The sequence below is a fragment of the Grampus griseus genome (genome assembly GCF_964374135.1).
Source record: "Grampus griseus genome assembly, chromosome: 2".
NCBI classification, from domain to species: domain Eukaryota; kingdom Metazoa; phylum Chordata; class Mammalia; order Artiodactyla; family Delphinidae; genus Grampus; species Grampus griseus.
Genome location: NC_139018.1, coordinates 38,457,564 through 38,478,840, shown reverse-complemented (window position 1 = coordinate 38,478,840; position 21,277 = coordinate 38,457,564). Strand labels below are relative to the sequence as shown.

The window sequence follows — 21,277 nt, the reverse complement described above, 5'->3', positions numbered from 1 at the left end:
TATTCAACTCTATCTAAAATAAGAGATTTTACAACTCACCCTCATAACCTTTAGATTGGTCCTCAAATTATACTTTTTTTGTATATGTAATTTTTTTAAGATTTTTTTTTGATGTGGACCATTTTTTAAACTCTTTATTAAACTTGTTACAATATTACTTCTGTTTTATGTTTTGGTTTTTTGGCCACGAGACATGTGGGATCTTAGCTCCCCAACCAGGGGTCGAACCCACACCCCATGCATTGGAAGGTGAAGTCTTAACCACTGGGCTGCCAGGGAAGTCGCCTCAAATTACATTTAATCCCTTGTTGGGAATTTTAATTTAACCCATATAGTAATACTGGATACTTTGACAGGCCAAAATAAAATGACTCCCTTCTGTCCTAACACCTTTTTATAACAACCTCTTGATTCTGTGCTTTCCACCAGTTTTGTCTGCTCATTCATTTTCTGCTTAATTTCACTCCATGCTTTCCAATCTTCCTGTGCCTTCCTCTGCACTCCAGTGGCATTCTGCCTCTATCCCAACCTCTGAGCTCTTAGCTCACAAATCCCTGGGGTTCCACTGCTGGAAGAGAATATCAAACACATCAAATGCATAATAGAACACAGCAGGGTTAATGGAGAACTTTCAGTCATCAGCCTTCCTTTCTAGCCAGTTTCCTTACTTGAAAAGCCCCTCAGGCCATAGGAGCATAAAGAAAAATATCCAGGAGATATCTCAGCGTTATTAACTCTTCAGGATATTTTTGTGGATTCCCACATTAAAGAGATGTGGGATGTAATCAACATAAAAATAATGGCTTACAATGATAAAGCCATTTAAAATACAAATCAATTCTCTCATTTGATTATCACTAAGGATAGTAGGCAGATAACTCAGCTAGTATTCTTTCCTACCTTCTTCCCCCCTTGCTTTATAAACAAAAGAGGAATGATCAAAGACCTTTCTTGTCCAAGGACACATGACAATTAAGTGGGGGTGAGAGAGCAGGAGTACAGACTTATCCAGTTGCTTGGTTTTTCACCTACATTTAGCATTCTCACACACAGGATGTGTAGTAGATTGTTTGGAAAAAAAATAGCTCGGGTCATTTCCTTCCCTGCATCCATACCCTTTGGCAATGTGACCTCTCCCATCAAAAGATAGGGTCTATGTCCCCATCTTGACTTCAGTCTGGACTGGCCTTATGACTTAATTTGGCCAGCAGAATGTGGTGTAAGTGACACTGTGCCAGTTCCAAGCCTAGACCTCAAGAAGCATAGCCTCCAGTCATGGTCTTAGAACCCATGGCCATTCTAAGTTGCCATATGAAGAATGGCAGCTAGGCTTTTGGAGGATGAGAGACCACAGTAGCAGCCCTATGACATCCATCTGAGCCATCTGGGATCAGTTAGTCAGCAGCCTACCGCAGACGTATGGGTGAACTTAGCTGAGATAAGCCAATAGCCAAAGTCAGCAGAATCACTCAGGTCACAGGAAAGTGAGTTTAATAAATGGTGATTGTTGTTATCCATAAAGTTTTGGAGTAGTTTGTTATGTGGGGGAAAAAAGCTAACTGATACAAATGTGAGGAAAGCACATGTATTTATGTGCACAGTATTTCATACTTGTTTGACTTAAAATGGGGGCAACACAGATATGTATGTGATACAGAAGTCTCATTTTAACAAGACATTCTTCCAAATAGGTAAGATATGAATATATAAAATAAATGTTAATATGCAATTTTTAGATATTATTTACCTTTTGTATTGGGAAACGTGTCACTATTTTGCTTTGCAAGAATTTATGCCAGTAAATATTCCATGAGAACAAAGAACTCCAAGTTATTACTTCATATACCTCCTAAATAGTTCTTAAATCCAACCTCTCCTAAAGCTTGCCCTCACCCTGCATAACTTGTTTCCATGTGGATGACCCTGCTGAAAACCTGGCCTCGCAGTTTCTCCACCAATTCATCTCCAACAATCTTTTCACTTTTCCTTAGATGCCCACTCCCGAGGTCATAATCTGAAATTTCTCATATCTAAAACGTTTTCCGGCTCTGAAATCTTGAATTGAACCATCTTGTTTTCTGACCACATCTTCTTCTATGTTGAGCTAAACCGTCCAATTACATCAACATTCAACCTTATTGAATCTCCAGTCTACTGACAGATCTGCTTTTTCCTAATCTATTAACCCTTCCATTCTCCATTTTCTTCTTTATGTGGCCCTATAATTTCAACACCACCATACATCCTGAATTCCTTAGCATGTCTGTCTCTTCATTATAACCTGTATCAAAACCCTAATTCTAACTCAATTATCAGCTTTCTTCAGGGCTGTGTTTAAGAACTGCTTAAGAAAGTAAAACAGTAGGGCAGATTGAGTCCACTAGAAATTCATTATCATCAATCTCAAAACATCTCCTAACCACCTAGCAATTTTACTACTTGTCTTATGAATTCATCTATCCACTATATTTTAAACTTTCTCTCCTCTGCTCAAAAATCCAGCCACTCCCCCTGCAACTACATCTTTCCCATAGACATTTAAATATCTCATGTCTCTCCCATTAAAAAAAAAAAAAAGTTACTACTCTCACCTCCACCTTCCCATTCCAGACATTGCCCTGGTTCTTTTCTAATATATAAGCACTAGCCATTTGATTACACAAACCAGAAACCAAGAAGTATTCATGTTGCCCCTTTCTTTGATATCTCCCATACCCAATTTATCTTAAAACCCTATTAACTTTAACTCCTAAATATCTTTCCAATTTATTCACTTTTCTTTATCGCCACTGACACCATCTTAAACCATGCTACTAGCATCTCTCTCCTAGACCTATGGAAGTGTTCTAATAAATCTTAAGGCATTCATTTGACTCCGTCCACTCTATTCTGAACACTATATAAGAGTTATCTTTTGAAATCACTCATAGTTTAAAATCATATAGCTTCCGTTGTTCTAAAATCTGTTTTGGTTTAGTCTAGAGCAGGTCATTTCATTATATAATCTCAAAGGACCAGGTATGTTCCCTTCGTGCCATTTGTCTCTTTCTGATTGTGTATTCATATCATGTTTTGTTCATTCTTTTATCCCTAGCACACACTCTAGAACTCCCTGCCACAGTGTAAGCACCAAATATTTATTAAGAAAATGAATACATTAATTAAAGAATAAACTAAGCAATACAGAAATCTCTCATAATTATTTCTGACTCCTCTAGCACTGATATTGTAATTAATAATTAATAGTTATTTAATCTTCATGGGTAGCACAATATTAGGCAATTATATAGAAACCACTCTGTTTTATAAGCATTGGGGTCTTATTCTAAGTAGATTTTGTACATGAATGACTAAATAGTCCGTTTCCATTTCCTTTTGTAGAGTACAATTTAAAGACTGAAAGAAAACTAATGTAGCAAACTACAATTGTTATCTGCATCTCTAACCCATATAACAAGTTCTATTGCCTTCTTCCTATTCAGAACTCATTTCTCCAACTCATGTTACCAAGAGATCCATGGAGAAATAATACTAATTACCCCTGCATTAGTTAATATGCTTCAATAGAGAAACTCAATTTAAATAACTTGTACATACCACCTGTTTTAGTCTATTTATATTCTTATCAATACACAGTGGCATAAGTAGATAGGTAGATAGATAGTAGATAGATAGATAAATAGATAGACAGACATCTGTTTTAAGCAATATCCATGATATACTAATTTTAAATGCTTCTTATTATGGAAAAAAAATGTTCTCATTAATATCCATTGGTCCAGAGTGAATATAAAGCATGATCAAAATATGCACCAAAAAAGAGGTATATTGCCTAAGTCTCGATTTTTTTTTCAAATATCATGATATATGCACAAGCAAACCAGGTTGGGAGATGCTTTAAAACCTTCAGTAACTTGCTGCCACCTTTACAATAATCCAAACTCCTTAACACAACCTGCCCCTGCCTACTTTTCCAGTCTCCCTTGTGCATCTCTGTCTTCTGCTCTCTGTACTCCAGTTATAGAAAATGTCTTTCCTTTCTTCAAAATTTTTATATTCTCTCTCACCTGGTGGGGTCTCCAAAAGTGAATTTTAAAAACACTCTCCCTAACCCGCTAACTACTCCTTTTGCCTCGTTAATTCTACTCATCTTTCAGGTCTAGGTTTAAATGTCACCTAAACCAGCACCTATAATAACAACACAGGTATAGCTTTCAGAATTCCACAAGGGATATGCTTGGAGTTGTATCAATCAGGGAACCCTTAGGCTGTGGTATCCTCATCAGGTTATTTACAGCTCATTAAAAGTTCTTCATAGTCCAGATGTAATTTACAAATCAGAGATCTTTTTTAAATACAAGTAATACAGTCTAGAAACATAGATAGCATATTTCCTTCATCAGTCCCTGGGAGAACAAAGGAAGACAGTTGATCAAAGGTAAAATCTGTCAATGCAGAAGGAGAAATAGTTTTGTTAACCCTTTATCCACAATGTCTAATAAACAAACTTCCTAAAGATGAAAAATTCCAATATAAAGATAAACATGTTCCTTGTGAGTTAGCATGTGTTATGTAAAAGCAGAGATAAAATCATGGAATAAAATGAAGTAACAGAAAGACCAAAGGGAGTAGGGATGGAGGTTTAGAACTTCCTTCAAAGAAGAGTAAGGAAGTGATGTATTCTCAAGCATAGTGATAATTACTATGCAGAAAGATAAAGAGCAATTTCTATGCAAGTATCCATAGATAGTTCAGGCAAAAAAATTTTAAGGATCATAGTATACATATTGCAATATATTTCAGCCTTCTTTGCCTCCATGTCAGAATTATTCCCTAATGTTTAACAATAGGAAGCCTTCATCATGAATGAAGATCAGTTCTGATAAAAGTTTCTATTCCTGTAAACAACAAAATCAAATAAAGGAATCCTATTGCTATCCTGATTGTTTGCAACTTCCTATCCTCCCAAAGCTAATTCCCTCAGGCAGACTACTTTGTCTCTGTAGAAAATTAATGCAAAGAATATATCCTGGAGCATCACCAAATTTTTCAAATATAAAAAAGATATCAATCTTTAAATCTGTTTATTACCATTCTGTACCACCAATATCCACTTGGAATAGAATTTAAAAGTTCAGCCTACTGCCACTATCCTCCAATTTGGAACCTGTGGCTGACTCTTACCCATTCTCCAAATCCTTACCTCATCTCCTCCTTCACACTACTCCTCCTTTATTCACACTCTTGCATAATTTTTGAGAAAGTTTTTCTCTCAAGCTAGAAGGTAGGTACATTTGAGTTCAGTGACTTTGCCTTGTACATCTTTGTATTCATTAGTCTACAATGTTTTGCACTCCTAGTGGGAGATCCCAGCTTAGGAACCTAAACCCTAAGGTAACCTCTAAACATGTATGGAAAGCTAGCAGTGTAGGTCATATGACTGGAAGATTATTTAAGTGAGAATATTCATGGAAAGGAACTTATGAACAGAGAGGTGAGCATAGTGGCCAAAGGATAATGCCCTACTGTCTGAATGAAGAAGTTTGGGGCACAGATAAGGTTATGCCACAAAGACTGCCCTTTGGCCCTAACTTTTCCATTACTAACAAGAAACAGGTATATTTAGGAAACATTGTAAGCTTCAATCCCTCATTCACTTTAATAGAAATATATATAGTATGGCAATTATGTGTCAGGCACTGCAAATCCAGGCTATTAGAAAGACAGAGTCTTTGCATTGAGGAAGCATAAGGTCTAAGTTTGATTCCTCCAGAAATGAGCACAGGGTCTAACCCTGAGTTTTCTAAAGATCCTTGTTGGATTTGACTTCTTAACTTGAAGTAGAATTGAAGGTTGCAAAATAGGGTCACTCATAAACCTTCCCCTGAGCACACAGATGAAAGACAAGTGTTGATAAACCACTAATCCAATCATCGATAAAAATATAAATGGTTTTTTATTATTATTAGAAGCACTAGTGTTATTAATGTGCTTTCTTAAGCAGAGAAGAACTGGGAGGTATATAGGACTTAAAATTGCAGCAAAAGTTTTTAAAGCAGGCTAATAAGAAACTAAGAAAGTCCCATATAGAAGGTAAAATCATCCCAGAGATAATACATTTCATTGCATTAAAAGTCTCATACTCTTCAGACTAACTAAGTTTATCAGGGATAAACAGGAGCATTACATAATGATAAAGGGGTAAATTCTCCAAGAAGACATAACAATCCTTATATTGTATGCACCTAACAAGACCATCAAAATATGTGTAGCAAAAACTAATAGAAATGCAAGGAGAAATTAAATGAATCCACTATCATACTTCAATATCCCTCTGTCAGAGACGGTCAGGTCTAGCAGGCAGAAATCAGTAAGGACAGAGCAGAACTCAATAGCACCATCGATTAGCTGCCTATTACTGACATCTTTGACTACTTTATACAACAACAGCAAAACAACAACAACAAAAACCCACATTCTTCTCAAGGTCATGTAAAATATTCACCAAGACAGACCACATCCTGTGCTATAAAACACACCTTAACAAATTCAAAACAATAGAAATCATACAATACCTGATTTTGGACCACAATGAAATTAAACTAGAGATCAATAACTGATATATACCTGGAAAATCCAAAAATATGTGGAAATTAAACAACACACTTGTAAGTAAGACATGGATTAAAGAGAAAATTTCAAGTAAAATTTAATGTTTTTTTAATTAACTGAAAGTGAAAATACAACTAAACAAAGTTCGTGGGATGCAGCAAAGCAGTACTTAGAGGAAAATATATAACTTAGAATGCATATATTAGAAAGCAATAAAAACTATAATCAATAACCTAAATTTCCACTTTAGCAAACTAGAAAAAGAAAAGCAAATTAAATCCAAAGTAACAAGAAGAAAAGACATATTAAAAATATAGCAAAAATCAATGAAATTGAAAACAGGAAATCGGTAGAGAAAATCAACAAAATCTTAAAAGTTTTTTCTTTGATAATATCAATAAAATTGATACGCCTCTAGCCACACTAACTAAGAAAAATAAAAAAGAGAGGACACAATTACTAACATGGCAAATGAAAGAGAGGATGTCACTACAGATGCCATAGACATTAAAAAGATAATAATAATAACAACAACAAAGTGGAATAATATGAACAACTCTATGCCCGTAAATTTGAGAACCTAGATGATATGGACTAACTCCATGAAAGACACAATCTGCCAAAACTCACACACATACAAAAATTGGTTATTTGAAGAGAACTACATCTATTAAACAAATTGATTCAATAAATTAATAACCTTCCAAAACAGCACCAGGCCCAGATGGGCTCATGAGTGAATTCTACCAGATATTTAAGGAAGAAATTATACCAATTGCCTACAATCTCTTCCAAAAGGTAGAAGCAGAAACAATACTTCCTAACCCAGATTTATGAGGCTAGCATTACCCTAATACCAAAAGCAAAGACAATATGAGAAAAGAAAACTACAAAAGAATATCTCTCATGTACATAGATGCAAAAATCCTCAACAAGATATTAGCATATCAAATCCAACAATATATAAAAATAATTATATAGTATGGCCAAGTAAGATTTATCCTAGGTATGCATGGCTGGTTCGACACTCAAAAATCAATTAATAGAATCCATAACATCACAGACTAAAGAAGAAAAATCATATATTCTTATCAATAGATGCAAAAAAGGCATGTGACAAAATGCAAAATCTATTCATGATAAAAACTCTCAGAAAACTAGGAACAGAGAGGAACTTCCTCATCTTGAAAAAGAACATCTACAAAAACCCTACAGCTTATGTCATATTACATCATATTTAATGGTGAGAAATTAGAAGCTTTCCCACTAAGATCAGGAACAAGGAAAGAATGTCTATTCTCACCACTCCTATTCAACTTCATACTGGAAGTCCTAGCAAATGCAATAAGAAAAGAAAAGGAAATAAAAGGTATACAGACTGGGAAGGGGAAACAGAAAACTGTCTTTGTTTGCAGATGACATAATTATCTATGCAGAAAATCCAAACAACTTGACCCAGAAAAAAAAAAAAAAATCCTGCAACTACTAAGCAATTAAAGCAGGTTTGCAGGATATATGATCAACATACAAAAGCCAATCACTTTCCTATATACCAACAATGAACAAGTGGAATTTAAAAACACAATACCATTTACATTAGCACAACAAAAATGAAAAACTCAGATATAAATCTAACAAAAAAATGTACAAGATGTACATGAGGAAAACTATGAAACTCTGATGAAAGAAATCGAAAAAGAACTAAATAAATGGAGCAATAGTTCATGTTTATGGACAGAAATACTCAATATTGTCAAGATGTCAATTTTTCTCTACTTGATCTAAAGCTACCAATGTAATCTCAGTCAAAATCCCATTAAGTTATTTTGTGTATATCAATAAACTGACTGTAAAGATTATGTGGAGGGATAAAAACTGTGCAAAGTAGCCAACACAATATTGAAGGAGAAGAACAAAATCAGAGGACAGACACTCAACTACAGTAAGGCTATAGTAATCAAGACAGTGTGGTATTGGTGGAAAAAAGTAAACAAACAGATCAATGGAACAGAATAGAGAGCCCAGATAGACCCCCATAAATATAGTCAACATATCTTTGACAAAGGAGCAAGGGCAATACAATAAAGAAAAGATAGTTTTTTTCAACAAATGGTGATAGAACACATGGACATCCAATGCAAAAAAATATGAATCTAGTCACAGACCTTATACCCTTCACAAAAATTGACTCAAAATGGATCATAGACCTAAACGTAAAACATAAACTATAAAATTTTGAGAAGATTATGTGGGAGAAAATCTAGGTACTTTGGGGATGGTGATAATTTTTCAGACATAACACCAAAGGCATAATTCATGAAACAATTAATAAACTGGAATTCATTAAAATTAAAAACTGCTCTGTGAAAGATACTGTCGAAAGAATGAGAAGACAATCTACACACTGGGAGAAAATATTTGCAAAAGACATTTGCAAATAATAAAGGACTATTATCTAAAATATATTTAAAAACTCTTAAAACTCAACAATAAGAAAATTAAGAACCCCATTAAAAATGAGCAAAAGATCTGAACAGCCACCGGACAAAAGTAGATATTCAGATGGCAAACAAGCATATGAAAAGATGTTCATATATCATTAGAAAATTGCATATTAAAACAACAAGATACCGCTACACATCTACTATAATGGCTAAAATCCAAAACACTGATGATACCAAATGCTAGTGAGAACGTGTGCCAACCAGAACTCTCATTCATTGCTGGTGGAAACATAAAATGGTAAAACCACTTTGAAAGAGAGTTTGGTAGTTTCTTACAAAACTGACATATTCTTACCATATGATCCAGCAACCATGCTTCTTAATATTTACCCAAATGAGCTGATAACTTATGCCTACACAAAAACCTGCAAACAAAAGTTTGTAACAGCTTTATTCATAATTGCCAAAACTTAGTAGCAATCAAGATAGCCTTCAGTAGGTGAGTGGATAAACAAACTGTGGTACATCCAGACAGTGGAATATTATTCAGTACTAAAAAGAAATGAGCTATCAGCCATGGAAAGACATGGTAGAACCTTAAATGCATATTACTAAGTGAAAGAAGTCAATCTGAAAAAGCTACCTGCTGTATGATTCCGACTATACGACTTTCTGGAAAAGGCAAAACTGTAGAGATAATAAAAGGATTAGTGGTTGCTAGGGGTTAGGAGGGAAGAAAGGATGAATAGGCAGGGCACAGAGTTTCAGGACAGTGAACTACTCTGTATGATACTACAATATGCCATTATGCATTTGTCAAAACCCATAAAATGTACAATACCAAGAGTGAGCCTACTGTAAACTATGGACTTTTAGCAATATGATATGTCAATATAGTTTCACTCTGGTGGGGGTGTCGATAATGGGTGAGGTTATGCATGTGTGGGGGCAATCTCTGTATGGGGAGTCTCTGTACCTTCCTCTCAATTTTGCTGTGAACCTAAAACAGCTCTTTAAAAAAAGTCTATTATCAACTGAGCAAACACATTGATAAGAAAAATCAATCAGTTCTAAGGTAGACTTGGCAATGTTTCTATGGGTTTAATAATATTAAAACTAGTAAAACTAAAAAAAAAATAATACTATGTAATCCTTACCTATACCACTCAAACATTATTTCAATTACCTATAGGCTTTAATAAAAAAAGTAATGGTGATGAAATTGTATTAACTAGCAATTTCTAAAATTTTATTCTGGGTGGAGCGCCTGAAATTCCACAAAAGGGGACAAAAAGCGTCTAAAATCTTTGAGTATAATTAGCTTCTTTGATTTCCAATTCTTGTTTTGATGACTAGGCAAGAGATAAAAATTTGCTATGTAAACAGATATGCTAAAATGAAACAACGCATGTGGCCACTTGACAAGCATAATTCAAGAAAGTAATAATTTAGAAAATTATTTTCCATAAACTTCCCTGGAAATTAAAAATATTTATAATACTTCCACTTAGCAGTCACTGGCCCAATCATTTTGTCTCCTGAAACAATACATAAGTGATCATTTTTCCAATTTCAATTTGTTCTAACCTAGTTTATCATGTTTACCACTTACTAATACCACTCATTGTCCCCTGAATTCCCCATGTATCACGATTCCTAAGTCCACTCAGGCTACCAAACTGTGTGTTACCTGCAGCTGCCCCATTTTCCTCTGATGTCTTATAATTCAGTTCCCCCTAACCTCCCAGAGCTGTATTCAAATGCATGCTACAAATGAGCTTATTTCTATTCCTTGGATTCTTGGTGATAACATCTTTTACCCCATTATGGTTTCTAGGAAATTTACATTACGTACTTCTTTTCAAACAGAATTATTTCCTTTAATGGATTCTGTCTTCCCATCCTCACAGTTCTCTTAAAGAATGTCATACCCAGTTCGTGAATGCCTAGTAAATCAAGTTGCCTTAAGAGAGCATGTTGACTGAGACAATCTTGAATACAAAAAGTGTTATTAAGTCCTCTAAGTCATTCTGCACTCATAGCATGTCAAAGGATTAAATTGTGATCTTCAGACTCATACTCTCCTATTCCCAAGCCACCACTAGCTCAATTTCTCATTTTTAAGTTCTATTTTGTTTTATGTCATTGTACAGTCTACTAAAACCTTGCTAACACTTTATTGCTTCAGGTCAGTGAGTCACCAATATGTACTAAGAGCAACGAAGGACTACCAAGGAGATGGAACACATCCCTCAATATCACAGGGCTTATCACCAAGCTGAGGAAACAGACATGCACAAATGAAATAATAATATCCCCTCAGACATGCACAATTCTACAAACAAAAATCATTCATATCTGTTTTCCCATCTATTCCTTAAAACCGTTGTGTGAAGTAAAAAAGTCAAGCATTCCTTCCCTTTTTTTTACAAATATGGAAACTGAGACCCAGAATCACCATCTCAAAGACTCACAACAAACATGCCCTAAAGAAGGCCTCCAATAATTCAAAGAGAAAGTTAAAAATAATGCGGAGCCAAAATATAAGACAATACTAGTTTGAAAGATGAGAAGGTAAACAGAAGCCCTTGATTTATTTAGAAGGGCAAAGATACTCATAAGTCAAATACTGATGCTAAAAATATTAAGAGTAATCAATTAACAGAAAAACTTCTAATCCTGTAGAGGAAATCCAGGAGATTTAAAAAATTCAATCAATCCAAAAGACAGCAGAGAAGAAGCAAAAATAAAAACAGAAAAGTGAAGAAAAAGCATTTTACAATGGAAAATAAGATGCTCTAAGAAAATCAAAAGGTAATTAATCACAATAAGTGTAAATAGACTAAACTTCCCAGTTAGAAAGACTCTTAGAATGTATAGACTATTTATAAAAGACACAACTAGAGTATAATAATCTAGAATGATAAAAAGTTAAATAATAGAAATACATATATCAAATAGTATACAAATGCTAGTTTGGCTCTATTAGTATTAAGCCAAAAAGACTTTAAGCAAAAAAAAAGCATTATTAGTTACAAGAAAAGGTGGAAAATAATGTTGAGAAAATCTTCCAGAAAGTACAGCAAAAATACAAAGGATTGGAAAATAGGGAAGAAAAAAAAAGGAATCAGAGGAGAAGTCTAGTAGGTATAAGAACAAAAGGAATTCCAGCAAGAGAGAGAATGGAAAAGAGGGGGGAAAGGGATGGAGAAAATCATCATAAGAAAAAAATCAAAACAGAAGACGTGCTTTTCTAGATTGAAAAAGGCTACCCAGTCAGTACCCAGCAAAACTGATGAAAATGGGACTTACACTAAAGCATATTACTGGAAAGATTCAGAACCCTGGACAGAGAAGATACATCAAATTTCCAGAAAGAGAAAACAGGTCACAATGGTTTAAAGTTTCTTAAGGGAATTATTAGAAGGTAGACTGTAATGGCACTGTGTCTTTCAAAATCTGAGGAGAAATTATCTCTGGCCTAGGATATTACAGCTAGCCAAACTGTCCATCAGGTGGGAGGGCAGAGTGTAGAGAGATCTGTTTAAGAAAATGATGTTGATAGACTATTACTTGTATCAATGTACTGGAGGGAGATTTAGACAACTGGCATAGAGCTTAGCGATTGAGTTAGTGATTAGTACATAAAACTAAACAAATGATAAAACCAACTCTCAGGAAAATGGAAAGTGCAGAAAAGGAAAAGTAATCACAGCATGTTGAAGGTTCAGCTATAAATAGCATATTTGTAGTAGTAATGATATAAATACCTACTATTTATGGAACCAAGAGGATGGTATACCTATATTGCGAGAATGAGGTGAGGGAAATAAGTGCATATATACAGTTAGGGCAGGGATAAAGAGGCTAAAACTTCAAATTCCATAGTAAGAAGTCAAAGACAAGTCCTAAAACTGAAAAACCAAGAGGTAGGTACATAATCTTGCTGTTTGGTGATGGAAGCAAATAACAAAGAATCCCTTAAACAAGGGGATTGCCCCTAGTGGTTGCCCCTAGTGTCTTTTCTTTTTTAAAATGAGACATTGCCAATTATTCTTCATGGAAGTTTTACCAACATTCCCTTGAGCAATGTATGAGAGGCCTCACCCCATCGCTTCATCAGTTCAGGTCCCCGACAGAGTAATGCCAAGTCAGGGTTAGATATGCAAGATCTTTACTGAGATAAATGCCTATGAAGGAGAAACGGAGGAGGGAGGAGACTTCAGACCACAATGCCATTTGAAACCTGTGAAGAGGGCAGGAAGAATTGTGTAGAAAGAGCCTCAACCACAGCACAGGTAAATGGGGAATCCCAGAGCAAAAGTTGCTCAATAGAGGAGCTCTTTATTGAGCAGGAGTGAACTAATCATAATGTTACCACCATTCTTAGTCACTGGCTGGACACAATGTTGGGGAAATATGGCTTCGATGTGTGACCTGCAGCAGATCAGAAAACCATAGCAGGTGTCAGTCAACTGTGTTCAGTGGTGTGTTGGTAAATGACTAACAACTAATTCCACAGAAAGTTAAAGAAAAGTTTTTATTCATAGCATTTGTGACTTTCTGGGTGTAAATACTCCCATTGTGGCCAGTTTCAAGCTACCAGTGTGATAGTGTGATATCACTGAATGCTGAGTTTGAAAGAGATGCCCAATGATTGGCTTTCCCAAACCAGGAGCCACTTCCAGGAGTCCCCTAACTGTGCTCCATGCAGCAGGTTTTCATGAAAGGAGATCTGAAGAGTGCACATCCTTAGCCACCTTCTCACCAATCTAGTGTGTGTGGTTAATGATGGTATGTCAGTGTAGTTTGTAGGTTTACTTTGCATTTTCCTTAATATTAGTAAGTCTGAGGATTTCTTCATGTATTTGTATGGTATATTAAATGCATTTATTATTATGTAATGTTTAATGTATTCACTTTTCTATGAATTAAACCAATCTTTTAATTATTTTTATTAAAATCTTTATGCCTATGTTCTAAATAATGGAAATCTTAATGCATTGATCTTAATATATTAATCCATTTAGTAAGTGAACATATAAATACTACTTATTATCTTCTTATCATATGATTAGCATTTTCAAAATTAACCCCTCTCAACCCTTCCAGAAGGTAAATAGGGAAGAAATAAATATACCTTAACAAGCTTGATGTAGGTAAAATCTAAAATTAGAAAACAAATTACTACGATTCCTTTTTTCCCCCAATTTTTAAAGTAACAATTACATGTACAGCATCAAAATACAATGTCTATACTTAACTTTCAGGGAAATATTTTTAATATCATTAAAGTGGATTGAATGCAGAAATTTTATGGAAAAAGTTACTGAAGAAAAGTTGCAAACTACCTCCCAAATACACACACAATGACAACAATGTAGTGCAGAATTTTCCATCTGAACAGTCTATGAGGACAGAGTAAAATCTTCAGGGAAATTAAGTTTGTAATTATTATTATGAACATATTTTAATAATAGATACATTCTATATTGACTCATTTATATACATCCTTCGTGTAGCAAGTTGAAAATCATCCACTACTAGGTTAGAAGCTAAGAAGCTCTGAATAAAATGGTCTTCCAAGATATTACACGTTTTAAGTGTTTCTCATTGTGCAGATAACATTGAATAAGCAGAATCTTGAATGTGACCAGACATCAGAAGTCATCCAATATAGTCTCTAATCACAAATGTACTTAGACAAAATTTAAAGCAAAAACTATAAAAAAGAAACCAAAAAGGCAAAAATTCAAGAATTTTTCTTCCATAAAATTTTCTGTATCTTTTTGTTAACTCAAGCACTGCTATCTGGAGGAGGAGGAGTCAAAAGACCTATGGGTGCACAGAGTTTTAAAATGCCACAGTTTTCAAAAAAATAAAACCAAAACACACATCAAAACACATCACCTGTCAATCAATTATCTAGTTCATAAACCATATTTGACTCCAAATGCTGTGGCTTTTCTTCTCCTCCACCTCTTTCAGCCACAACCTCCAACCATAGCCATTTTTCTAGTAATCAGTATTTTCAACCAGAAATCAAGAAAAAAAAGCAGATGAAAATTATAAGGTAATCAAATATGACAATTTATGGCAAGTGTTTAGTAGGATGAAGATTGAAAGTGGTGGCTCAAAAGAAGTCTGTATTATCTGTAAACTCTTTTTATCCTAATTTTCTCGAAACATGTGATTCAAGTACTAAAAAGAAAAAGAAACTTACCTCATCAACATTTTCAAAGGCATTGATGATGTCATAAGGTAAACAAGACAACAGATCGATCACAAACCAAGTTTTCAGATAGTTCATCCTGATCAACTTGGGGTCAGAAATGACCTCTCCACCAGGTCCCACAAAGGTCGTGTGAAAATTTAAAACAATGTCAACCAGAAAAATAACATCCACCACACTGTCCAGCACCAGCCAGGCTATGTTGTTCTGCTTCGTTTTGAAGGAAACGTTATAAGGAACCATAATGGCGGTGTAGAAGGTAAGAATTAAAATCACCCAATCCCAAGTTGTTTTAAAAGCACAATAGTGTAAAATAATGTGTGGTGGCGTCTTTGGCGCTTCTTGCTTGTACTGAGGAAGGATATCTGATCCCAGCTGAAGAACCTAAAAGAGAGAAAATATATATATAATGACCCGGACATCTCTGCACAGTTAGTAATGAATTCAAATTTACTGGCAGCCAAACCACAGCCTATTAATCATGACTCCTGGTTTCAAGGCCAGTCAGGCTCTGTGGTTTCATCTCCCTCTTCTCCTAAGTTGTATCAAGGTTTGTTCAAAGTCACTCCATGTCCAATCTCTCTACCAAAGTTGATCTGTCTGCTATTCCCTCTGGCTTTCTCTCCAGTGGCCAACTGTTGTTTCAAAAACTGGTCCCCATACATGGAGGGCAGGGAGAGACCAAAGAAAGAGGCAGACCACTCCAGATTGGTAGGTGGCAGTTTTAATATACAAGGGAACTTACTTACAAGGCTTTTTTTTTTTTTTTTTTTTTTGCGGTACGCAGGCCTCTCACTGTTGTGGCCTCTCCCATTGCAGAGCACAGGCTCCGGACATGCAGGCTCAGCGGCCATGGCTCCCGGGCCCAGCCGCTCCGCGGCATGTGGGATCTTCCCAGACCGGAGCACAAACCCGTGTCCCCTGCATCGGCAGGTGAACTCTCAACCACTGTGCCACCAGGGAAGCCCCTTACAAGGCTTTTATTGGGCAGCCACAAGACCAGTAGATCTCTGAACCCACCCACCAAATATTAAAAGTTTATATAGAAGCCTTAACTGGGTTCAGTCACATATAGAGGTGTGACTGAAGGTCACCACAACACCTGAAGGTCTCAACAACACCTTACTCTCTCAAGCCTGCATCCTTGAAAATGGCCCCCATTGTGGGAATGGTAAGCAGAGTATACATTCCAAGGACAAGGGTAGGGGTAAGGAGCCTCCAACTGCCTGGGTCCAGCTGAAGGGTCAACCCGCAGTCCCATGCTCTCGATGACCTCCCCCAGCACCAACACTGATCCACAGCACTGCTGGACACCAACTTCTGCAAGTTCTGCACACTCACTTGGCAGGCTTGCCTAGAATCACACATCTCTCACTGACTGCCCAACTGTTATTTGCATGACTCACCCTTATCCATTCTTCACATATTTGGCACCTCAAGGAGCATAACTTTGATTCTGACGGCCTTGCTGAACCCCAGGGCCCCACTGATGGTGATCTTGCTGTTGTGTGGGACTCAGCCAGGGCCCTAATGACTGGCACAGCAATATCAGGGGTGTAAATGTTATAACCTGCTTTTCCCTTTTTTCTTTTCAATCAGGACTTAAAGAATATTGGATTTCCTGCCCAGAGGCAAATTCCCTTTAGGGGAAAAAAAAAAAAAAAACCTAAATATTCAGGTTTGCTTCTCCGTACCTTTTCGACAAATGGAAAAATTTCAATGTAATGTTATATGAACCTTGACTTACTCTGATTAGGTCTCATTAAAGAGACAATGAGAAAAAGCAGATGACAGAGCAAAAGCAGAGGTCTGGGCAAAGGTAACAAACACAGGACTTAGCACTTCCTTCCAGAACCTAGAACCTGGAAATTGTGAAAAGGAGCTGAAGCAGCACGTCAGAGACCTCTGCTCCATGCCATCAATGAAGCTAAAGCTGAGTAAACCTATGTATTAAGGAGTCTGCAAGTGGGACTTTGATAAACAATGTTTTCAGCAGCTCTACCATCTTATGCATCCAAGTATTTAGTGTCCCTAGGACTAATGGGACCCAGAAAGTAGGAGTCAACAAGTTCAAACTATAAAATCATAAATGCACTAAATTTGTGAATGTGCAAATAGATGTAAACAAAAACACCTGTTAGCATGTAATTCTTACGCTACAAAGCAAAATAAGTATACTAGCATGTTTTGAAACTTGAAATTTATCCTGAAAAGTCTCTCATAAATAGAACTTACATAACTGAAAACTAAGTATATAATATAATCATTGCTATTTTAAAATGTGAAAAACATCATTGATATTCTCTTTAGGTGTATATTATAATTATTGCTTTAAGTTTGGGAGTTATAAGAACTATTTATAAAGATTTTTACATATTTATCCTCATTATCAGTGCCCCAGTCATACTTTTCCCATAAGGTCTTAAATTACTTAGCAACAAATTATCCTACAGGCAGGTAAGCTTCATGTTGAGACAAAGCATTACATACACAGAATCATACAGAACCATGGCCTCTCTTTCACTTTTCAACCACTGATCTATTCATTCTAATTTCACTGTGTTAAACATGAAAATTTCCTTCATATTCAATGTTAATATTTTACCACAGTCTACAGTTTGAGCACAAAGAAATCATACTTAGAAAATAAACTCAGTAACAGGGTACATTAGGACCTTCATGGGTCCTGGGTATTTTTGCCTTCTTAGACCCCTTCCTCCATAAAAATAATAAAAATTATATTTTACAACTGTCTTTTTATAAAGATGAATAAATTAATATTATATATTCAAAATTCTTTTACCTAAAAGTTCATTTTTTCCTTCTACTATTAGTGGAAATTCAAACATCATGTGGGCCCTACACACTGTGTTAATAGACAAGTCGGCCCCGCTAAGCACCCTGGACAAATGTAAGATGTCTCCTCTAGAGATGGAATGAAATCACTCTTGAGTTCAGTATTTCTTAAATCTGGCCACAAACTAGAATCTTCTGGAGAAGTTTTAAAAAATAAAGTATACTCATACTCAGACCCCATGCCAGAAAATAATTAAATTCATCTTGTGTGGGTTCCCAGAGAATCTATATTTTCAAAATCTTTCCAGGTGATTATAATGTACAGGTCAAAATAAAAACCCTTGTCTTATATTTCTTTAGACATTCATAACCCAGTTCTTCGGAAGGTGACTTGCATTCGTAAAGCAATCCAAAACTGCTACAAGAGAAGGAGGAGAATGAGCAGGGAGGCGAGGAGAAGAATGGCAACAACAAAGAAAGGGACTCACTATGTGCTGCAGCTTTGAGCTTTCTCATATGCAGAGCACGACTTTAATCTCAGCCCCATCACTAGGACTCCTTTATAAGGCAGTGAGTAACAACTCTTCGCTTTGTTATTTCATTTGTACTTTCAGGAGCAATAAGCCTTAGGTAGAGGGGGGATGAAATCACATTTACTGATGTATTTTTGTACTGAAACAGATATACGCTTTCTCTCTGAATATCTGAGCGCACTGACTCTAAAGGACTCAGTACCACGGATACAAGTGAGAAGCTGAAGCCAATCAGCACGATGTCAGGACCTGTGGAAAACAGATGAACTGCCTACATGGAGACCAGGATCTTTGAAAGTGGGGATCAGCTCCAAATTTAGGGGGCCTGGTGGCATTAAGATAAAATTTATATGTGTTGGAAAAAGTGAAAGAGCCTGAAATTTAACAGCAAATCCAAATACTCAAGCTGAGCAAATTATATGACTCTGAGTACAACTGGCAAAACTATATCTTTCTGCTAACTTGGTGCTTCTTTTAGGTCAGTCTTTGAAGATCTAAGAGCACAAACAGACTAAATCTCTGTTGAAAACCTTCTTATTCCACATGTTCTCTGAAATCAAGCCTAAGACCTGACAGAAAGCAGTTTGGTATTTGAATCAGGTTTGTGAATTAGGGATGACTGATAAAGAAACTAACAATAATCAAAAGGCAAAGCAAAAAAAAAAGAAAAAAATCAGATGGGAAGAAACAGGAATGAAAGTTCCTCAAAAGTAAAAGTAAAAATGATAAGCTGTCAAGCGGAAAGGAACTTTCCATTTGATATAGAAAAAAAAAACTATCCTGAGTGATTCAGGGTGCTAAGGTAGGAAAATTTCCTCTCTATGGTCTCTTTCCTCTTGTTCTTGCCCAGCTGTGTTAACAAAGAAAGAAAAACTGAATGAGTTAAGACCCAGTAAGAAGCATAACTGCAAAAGTCAGCAGTCACAGAAACAAGCTCCTACACTTTAGCTTGATTTGTAGAAAGAAACGGACAACCAAAGGCAGAAAAGAAAGTAGCTTCAAAATCAAGTAGTACAGGGCTTCCCTGGTGGCGCAGTGGTTAAGAATCCGCCTGCCAATGCAGGGGACACGGGTTCAAGCCCTGATCCAGGAAGATGTCACATGCCTGCAGAGCAACTAAGCCCCTGAGCCACAACTACTGAAGCCTGCACACCTGGAGTCCGTGCTCTGCAACAAGAGAAGCCACTGCAATGAGAAGCCCACACACCACAACGAAGAGAAGCCCCAGCTCGCCGCAACTAGAGAAAGCCCATGTGCAGCAATGAAGACCCAATGCAGCCAAAAATAAATAAATAAAATAAATTTATTAAAAAAAGAAGATACATGTACCCCAATGTTCATAACAGCACTATTTACAACAGCCAAGACATGGAAACAACCTAAATGTCCATTGACAAATGAATGGATAAAGAAGATGTGGTATATATATACAATGGAATATTAGCCATAAAAAAGAATGAAATAATGTCATTTGCAGCGACATGGATGGACCTAGAGATTGTCATATTAAGCGAAGCAAGTCAGACACAGACAAATATCATATGATATCACAGAATCTAAAATATGATACATATGAACTTAATTACAAAACAGAAACAGACTCACAGATATAGAAAACAAACTTATGGTTACCAAAAGGGAAAGGTGGGGAAGTGATAAATTAGGAATTTGGGATTAGCAGACACCACTATATATGAAATAGATAAACAACAGGTCCTACTGTATATTCAATATCTTATAATAACCTATAATTGAAAGAATATGAAAAAGAGTACATATAATATATATATATATATATATACATATATAACTAAATCACTTCACTGTACACTGGAAACTAACACAACATTGTAAATCAACTATACTTCGATTAAAAAAAAAAAGATTCACTCAGCCCAGGTATCATCTCATTCAGGTAACCCCTCCCTCCTCTGCTGGATCTTTAACTCCTTGATGATAGGGCCAATGGCCTATTCATCTTTACATCCTTTGCAGAGTACCAAGCATGGAGCAAACCCTCAATAAGTGTGTGCTGCACACATAAATTAACGAATGAGTGAACTGCCTATCTCATTTGCTCAAAGAAAACCTCATTCTGTACAGACATCACCTGGGATGTCATAAATTACCTTCCCATTTCCAAAGTAGGAGAGCATAAAAGGAAATATAGAAAATTTCTATAATTCTACAAGGAAAAATCAATTAGCATATAAGTGTTTGTAAAATAATAGCCATTTATAATAATAAATGTTTCAAATAACTGAAATACTTGTGGGGGGAAAAATGTATGACCACCACCATGTTGGGAAGTAAAGTTAATCTCGCACTTACTTCAGCTAGTCTTGAATGTTTGTGGACCACCTCTGTTTTATTCATTGGCGTGAGCTGTTGCAAAACACTTCGGCTATTTGTCAAAGCCCGTGTCAATCGGGCAAATTTTGTCCAACCTTAAAAATAAGGAAAGAAAGTCTCAGTTTTTCACACGTCATGAATATGGAAGCCTACATTCTTGCTAATATTCAAGGGATCTCAGAAATAGCATAACATGCGGAACTAATGAAAAGTATCAATCTAAAGCGCTTAATTTCTACACAGACATCATCATATATTTCAAGTGCAGTTATAAAATGGTAAGTAATTTTCATGTGTGATCTTTGTGT

General features: G+C 35.9%; 1 protein-coding gene across 1 annotated transcript in view; it reads right to left on the bottom strand.

The window, feature by feature from the left end:
* The window catches only part of KCNH5 (potassium voltage-gated channel subfamily H member 5), a gene marked incomplete at both ends in the record, with an annotated part of 325,030 nt that overhangs the window by 243,124 nt on the left and 60,629 nt on the right, over positions 1 to 21,277 (bottom strand). The window contains 2 exons of the mRNA XM_082649042.1: positions 15,280 to 15,672; positions 20,949 to 21,064. Coding sequence (XP_082505168.1) covers positions 15,280 to 15,672; positions 20,949 to 21,064 — 509 coding nt within the window. The remainder of the gene's footprint in view (positions 1 to 15,279; positions 15,673 to 20,948; positions 21,065 to 21,277) is intronic.